The sequence below is a fragment of the Callionymus lyra genome, chromosome 1, assembly GCF_982586985.1.
Source record: "Callionymus lyra chromosome 1, fCalLyr1.hap1.1, whole genome shotgun sequence".
NCBI classification, from domain to species: domain Eukaryota; kingdom Metazoa; phylum Chordata; class Actinopteri; order Syngnathiformes; family Callionymidae; genus Callionymus; species Callionymus lyra.
In genome coordinates this window covers 54,150,214-54,157,206 of record NC_141818.1, presented here as the reverse complement: position 1 = coordinate 54,157,206, position 6,993 = coordinate 54,150,214, and the positions used below count along the sequence as shown (strand labels likewise).

At 37.7% G+C, this 6,993-nt stretch overlaps 1 protein-coding gene across 1 annotated transcript in view; it reads left to right on the top strand.

The window, feature by feature from the left end:
- Positions 1-3,163: 3,163 nt before the first annotated feature.
- dmrt2a (doublesex and mab-3 related transcription factor 2a) overlaps positions 3,164-6,993 on the top strand; it is a 4,058-nt gene continuing 228 nt past the window's right edge. The window contains exons 1-4 of the mRNA XM_087785658.1: positions 3,164-3,307; positions 3,685-4,119; positions 5,410-5,512; positions 6,058-6,993. The exon at positions 6,058-6,993 is cut by the window's right edge and continues 228 nt beyond it. Of these exons, the coding sequence (XP_087641784.1) occupies positions 3,712-4,119; positions 5,410-5,512; positions 6,058-6,993 (1,447 nt within the window). The 5' untranslated portion in view covers positions 3,164-3,307; positions 3,685-3,711. The remainder of the gene's footprint in view (positions 3,308-3,684; positions 4,120-5,409; positions 5,513-6,057) is intronic.

Here is a 6,993-nt window from a genome sequence, read left to right as displayed (position 1 = left end):
GTTTAGCTTTTATCAGATAAAATAACATAAAATGACATCATTATAATAAAAACTTTAGTATTACTTGCTGAAAGGTGTTTTATGTTGAAAAAATATATTTTTAATCTTATTAAGTAAGTTAGTCTCTGAAGTCAAGACGTTTGTTTCAGTCGAGTTTACTCTTAAATAAACCTGTTAACTAGTAGAAATGAGTGAAACACAAACTATTTGATTTATTTTTACAGTAGTACTACTTTACTTATATAATGTCGACATTAAACTGGTCTGTAGTACCTTAGTAATGGTGATACTATACATAGTGATAGTGTAGTAACAACAAAATATTTGTTGTATTGTCCAGTACTTGACTCTGGTGTTGTGATAGTGTAGTAACAAGTATATATGTGTAGTATTGTCCAGTACTTGACTCTGGTGTTGTGATAGTGTAGTTACAAGTATATATGTGTAGTATTGTCCAGTACTTGACTCTGGTGTTGTGATAGTGTAGTAACAAGTATATATGTGTAGTATTGTCCAGTACTTGACTCTGGTGTTGTGATAGTGTAGTAACAAGTATATATGTGTAGTATTGTCCAGTACTTGACTCTGGTGTTGTGATAGTGTAGTAACAAGTATATATGTGTAGTATTGTCCAGTACTTGACTCTGGTGTTGTGATAGTGTAGTAACAAGTATATATGTGTAGTATTGTCCAGTACTTGACTCTGGTGTTGTGATAGTGTAGTAACAAGTATATATGTGTAGTATTGTCCAGTACTTGACTCTGGTGTTGTGATAGTGTAGTAACAAGTATATATGTGTAGTATTGTCCAGTACTTGACTCTGGTGTTGTGATAGTGTAGTAACAAGTATATATGTGTAGTATTGTCCAGTACTTGACTCTGGTGTTGTGATAGTGTAGTAACAAGTATATATGTGTAGTATTGTCCAGTACTTGACTCTGGTGTTGTGATAGTGTAGTAACAAGTATATATGTGTAGTATTGTCCAGTACTTGACTCTGGTGTTGTGATAGTGTAGTAACAAGTATATATGTGTAGTATTGTCCAGTACTTGACTCTGGTGTTGTGATAGTGTAGTAACAAGTATATATGTGTAGTATTGTCCAGTACTTGACTCTGGTGTTGTGATAGTGTAGTAACAAGTATATATGTGTAGTATTGTCCAGTACTTGACTCTGGTGTTGTGATAGTGTAGTAACAAGTATATATGTGTAGTATTGTCCAGTACTTGACTCTGGTGATGTGATAGTGTAGTAACAAGTATATATGTGTAGTATTGTCCAGTACTTGACTCTGGTGTTGTAGTATTTACAGACCACATGACTCTTGAAGTCGTAACTACTTTCATTTGTTTTCAAATCAAAATATGTCCAAACATCAGCTTTAAAAGCTGCTGGACTCACTGTATCCTCTCGTCCTCAGTCATCGCAGTATTCTATTCTTCCGTTAGTTGTCGGAGAATGTAATAACTGCTGCCATCTAGTGGCGGAAAGTTTTATTGAATCACAAAAATGAACTAACGTCTTGAATATCTGTCCCTTAATTGTAAATATAAAAAGTTAATTATTTTATTTCACACAAACTTTATGGAAATATAGACGATAAAAGATCCTCGAAAAGAAAAAATATGATTTTTAAGCCAAAAATAAATAAGTAGAAAAAATTTGACAGGTATTAATAGAATATTGATATAATATCTTGAAAAGATAAGTTTCGGGTAAATATTTCACACTACTACTCATAACATATACTTTTAAAAAACTTCATTTAATACTAGATAAAAACATATTTCACAATATTTTAAAGCCACCACTTGTTTCTTATACGTCGGATCACGATATGATTTTGTGATGGTTGTGTCGTTGCATGTGTTGAGCAGAAGAAAGTGTTACACCAACAATGCACTTGTGTTGTGTTGTGTTGTGTTGTGTGTTTATCTGATGGACTCACAACAGAAGCTCCTGCAGCTGAAACAGCAACAATGGCTTCTGTGTCTCTGAGCCGACGGTGGTTTTAATGTTTGATCAACTGTGTCCTCGAACCTCCAGACAAACTATACGTTGAATCGACACTAAAGTTGCATTTCTACTCAATTAAAGGCTTTTACTGACAACACAAATATAATGTACTTTAAAGTCTGCTAATCCAAGAACCAACACAAATAAAAATACAATCATTGTTTGATCACGTTAACATAAAAGTGGCTTTTAGACCTTTTTTTTTTTGGTCAATCACTGGCTCATCAGAGAAAATGAAAATTTAATTGATAATATTCCATAAAATGTATAATTACGATTAAAATGATGGGACTATTTAAACCAGAGCTCGACAATCATGGAACTGATAATAAATCCTCGACACTAAAACTCACTTTTGTTTGATAGTACAATTAGTATTTCACTAAATACTGTTGATTTCAAGAAACTAATTACATTAAAAAATACATTAAAAAGTTATTTATTTTGATATTAATAAGATAAAAATGCACCATTTTTTTTTCTTTTTCACAGTTTGATTTATATACATATTTAATGCAATCAAATACTTTTAAAGATTCATATATTATTACGTGTTATTTAATTGTCTTTAAAGCAGATCATTGCACTACAAAAAAGGGATAATATTTACATTAAAAATGATTTTTCTTCCACTTTTTTTACAGTTTGCATTATATACATATTTTAAATCATTTTAAAGATCAATGCATTATTACGTTTTATTTAATTGTCTTTAAAGCAAATCATTGCCTGAAGGATAATATTTACAATATTTATTGAGCGTCTCTAATCTTCAGGGGATCATTTAGAAGAATGAAGGATAAACTTTTATTTTTTCTGGCCTCGTGTGAGACTTTTATTACAATATATAAAAATAAACATTTTGATCCGTCATTCATATCAAACTTAAAAAAAAAGGTCGCTTTTTTCCCTTATTTTATTTCTCATCAAATTTTCTTTATTAATATTTTATAATCATAAATTACAACTTGTATTTTCTCCTCATTCGTCATGAATATTTAGTTTATCTAATATATATAATTGAGTATTTATCTCAGCGATCGTTAGAAGGTAAAAAAAACAAAACGTCACCCCGCCTAAAAGCAAACGGATCGCTCTCTGATTGGTCGACACCGACGAGGCAGCAGCCAATCCGCTGCCAGGGATCGCGACTGACGCGCTCTATAGAAGAGTCGCTGCGGGTTCGAGTCTCAGAGGAAAGTTGAGAGACTTTGGAGTCAATTAGCAAACATTACTGACGCTTGTCACGAGGATTTGTGCTCGCGACTCACCTGGACCACCTTGAGAAGGTAAACATCGTGTTTCTATTTTTAAATCACTTTATTTATTTTTAATTTCACTTTCTCTCTTGGTTTTTGTCTTTGATTTATTTACTGGATGTATTTAACTCATTATAAATAAACAGTGAATTTAAATCTTTTAAATTAAAGATACTTTTCTTGTGGAAACATCGGATGTTTTTAAATGTTTTTATTTGTTCAGACTTTTCCTTGATTTTCTGGAACTCCTGTTCTCAGTTTTATCTTTAAAATATATACTTTATTGAATATTGTTTTGATTGTTTAAGTTCTTTGTGACCCTGGTCTAGAAAAGTACTATAATATATATATAAATACAAAATACTAGTTTGTAGTTAAACTTCCACTGACTTGACGCTTGTCTCCAGACTCTCACCTGAACCTCTCGCGGGGACATGACAGCCAACGCCGGGCTCGAGCTGGAGATCGACGTGGAGACCCTGGAGCTGGAGAGCGACGACCCTTCAGACCCTTCAGACCCTTCAGACCCTCCAGACCCGTCAGACCCGTCAGAGAGTCGCCCCGGCTCCGCGCCTCTCCTCCCGGGCGAGGACGACACTGAGGGCCGCCGCAGCGACACCACCAGCAGCAGCAGGTCCTCCTCCGGCTGCGGGGACCAGAGGAAGCTGAGCCGAACCCCCAAGTGCGCCCGCTGCAGGAACCACGGCGTGGTCTCCTGCCTGAAGGGCCACAAGAGGTTCTGCCGCTGGAGGGACTGTCAGTGCGCCAACTGTCTGCTGGTGGTGGAGCGACAGAGAGTCATGGCGGCGCAGGTGGCGCTCAGGCGGCAGCAGGCCACCGAGGTGAGAGGCCTGGAGGAGCGAGAGAGTGTGTGTGTGAGTGTGTGTGTGTGTGTGTGTGTGTGTGTGTGTGTGTGTGCGCGCGTCATATATTAACTTATTATTAACCTGTTAACGAGTTAAATCGCTTTAAAACTATTTAAACATGTTGACGCACAGATGCTAACATACAAGCTAGTTGTTGCTAATGATTAGCTTTTTATATAAACGCAAAAATATAAAACGATTAATACTTTTTTTTTTTTTTACAATGTTTATAATTATTTGTCTTTTATTAATTAATGACAGGTTTGTTTGTTTTTTAAGTCTCGTTTTTTTTACCTGTTTTACTCCATTTTCGGGATCCGGGAAATTAAAACAGCTTCCGCACGTTTGCTAGCGTTAGATGTGTGTGTTTGTGTGTGTTTGTGTGTGTTTGTGTTTGTGTGTTTGTGTGTGTTGAGACGAGACTTTATTAATAATAATAATTTTAATATTAATATTAATAATAACAATAACAATGATAATGATAATAATAGTAATATTAATAATAATAACAATAATAATAATAACAATAATAATGATAATAATAGTAATAGTAATAGTAATATTAATATCAATATTAATAATAATAATAATATTAATAATAATAATTAATAGTAGTAATAATAATAATCATAATGTTTACCAGAACTCTAACAGTTTTAACTTTAACGAAATAAATACGAGTTTCTCTATAAATTAACAATATTCCACTGCTTGAAAATAATTATTTTTTTAGAATAAAAATTAAATAAAAATAGAATTCATTTTTTTATAGAAGATAAAATATAAAAATGATTGCATTTAAAGTTTAAAATCAATTCTGTAAGTTTATACAATTAAGCAACACTTGTTATTATTGTCTAGTTATTTTATGATTTAAGAAGGTCTTAAAATGGAGACAATTAAGAGAAGTGAACTTAATTTAATTTAATTTTAATTCATCTGTTTTAATAACTATTATATAAAGAACTTTGACGGAACCATTTAAACTCTTTTGATTCTGTTTCCTCGGCGAACATCGGTTCATAATAACAATAATGTTTAAATATAAAAGTTTCCTGTGGTGTGTTTGACTTGCAAATGTTGGACGTCCGTCAGAAGATAACGATCCTAACAGATTGTTTTCATTTGACTTTGTGGTGAAATAAATGATCGCGTTTGGACTCAAAACAAACATGTCACACATTAGTGAAGAAACACGAAGTAAAGTCGGTGAACTTTTGTGTCACAGCAGCGTTTTTTAATTTGTTTCTTCTCCTCCTTTTTCAGGATAAAAAAGGAATCTCGGGAAAAACTATTCCGAGCGACAGAAGAGCCATTTATCAGAGGCAGATCCGACCGTCCACCATGCTGGCCAAGAGTATTCTAGAAGGTACAACTATTTCATTCACACTTAATGTTTGTTTTAATAACAGTTGGATTGAACTTTATTGATCTCACGGAGATTAACACTCGTCCAGAGAAATACAAACTTAATAAATACTATCTTGCAAATTAAAAATAAAATAGCAAAGATGAAAAATAACCTAAACACTGGTCTAGTGGATTAAAATGTTTGTGTTTTTAATTTATTTAAGCTTAAAAACTATAATTATTGATGCAACATGTATGTAAATATTATGTATAAGGAAAATAAAATAAAGGTTTTCAACAAAGTATTTCTAACTGTTTACTTACATACAGTTATTTGTGTAAAAATTGTAAAAACAAAGTGATTTTATTTGTTATTATTCTTCAATTGAACTGAACATTTGTACACGAGTGTCTTCATGAGTTAAAGTCATATTTAGGTTTAATTAAAGTCTAATTTCTGTTGATTGACTAATTGCTCAGATTGTGTCGTAGCTCATGCTAACGCGTCTCGTTCTCGTCGACACACTGTCATGAGACCTCCATCTAAACGGTTCTGGTCCACAGGATACCGTCCGGTCCAGAGCGACCCGTTCCTGTCGGCCAACCCGTCGCTGCCGCCGCCGCTCAGCGACCGCATGAGGAAGCGGCGAGCGTTCGCCGACAAGGAGCTGGAGACCATCATGCTGGAGCGCGAGTACAAGGAGCGCGAGCTGCTGGAGACCGGCCCGGGTCCGGCCTCCCTGCTGTTCCCCAACGGCCTGGTCCACCACGCGGCCGAGTACAACTCCTACAAGACGGCCTACTCGCCCGAGCAGCAGCCCAGCATCCTGGACCTGTACCCGGCCGCTCCCGCCAACGTGGAGCTGATCTCGTCCAACGTGAGCGTGGCCACCACCTACCGCCACTACCCGCTGCAGACCCCCCGGGGCGGGCTCATGATGTGGCCCCGCGGGGCCGGCAACCTGGGCGACGCACTCCTGTACCAGCAGTGCCTGTTCAACGCCACGGCCGTCCAGAACATGAAGCCCGGCTCGGTGTGGGAGCCCAAGGCCGCGCCCGCCGAGGGCCCGGCACCGGAGCAGGACGTCGCCGCCAAACTGGAGGGTTCCCGAGCCGCCGCCCTGCAGGACGCCGCCGACCGAGCGGACCACAAGCACTCGGGCGTCGTCACCCAGTGCTCGGCCTTCTCGCCGCCCAAGAGGAGCTTCGGACAAACCTTCCAGAACAACTCGCATTCCCAGACCTCGGGCCAGATCCTGAACAAGCTGAGCAAAGACGCCGGGAAGCTTTCCATGAAACTCAACTCCTTCCACTCGCTGATCCAACACTCGCTGGGCGACAAGAGCGCCGCCCCGGAGCTCAGGGCGCCGCACTGCAGGGACATCTTCCAGGAGGCCGCTCGCAGGTTCAGGGAGGACGCGGCCAAGGAGGCCAAGATCTCGGACAGATACGCCAAAGACTTCCTGGTCAAGCCCGTGGGAACCAAGATGGCGTCCGGCG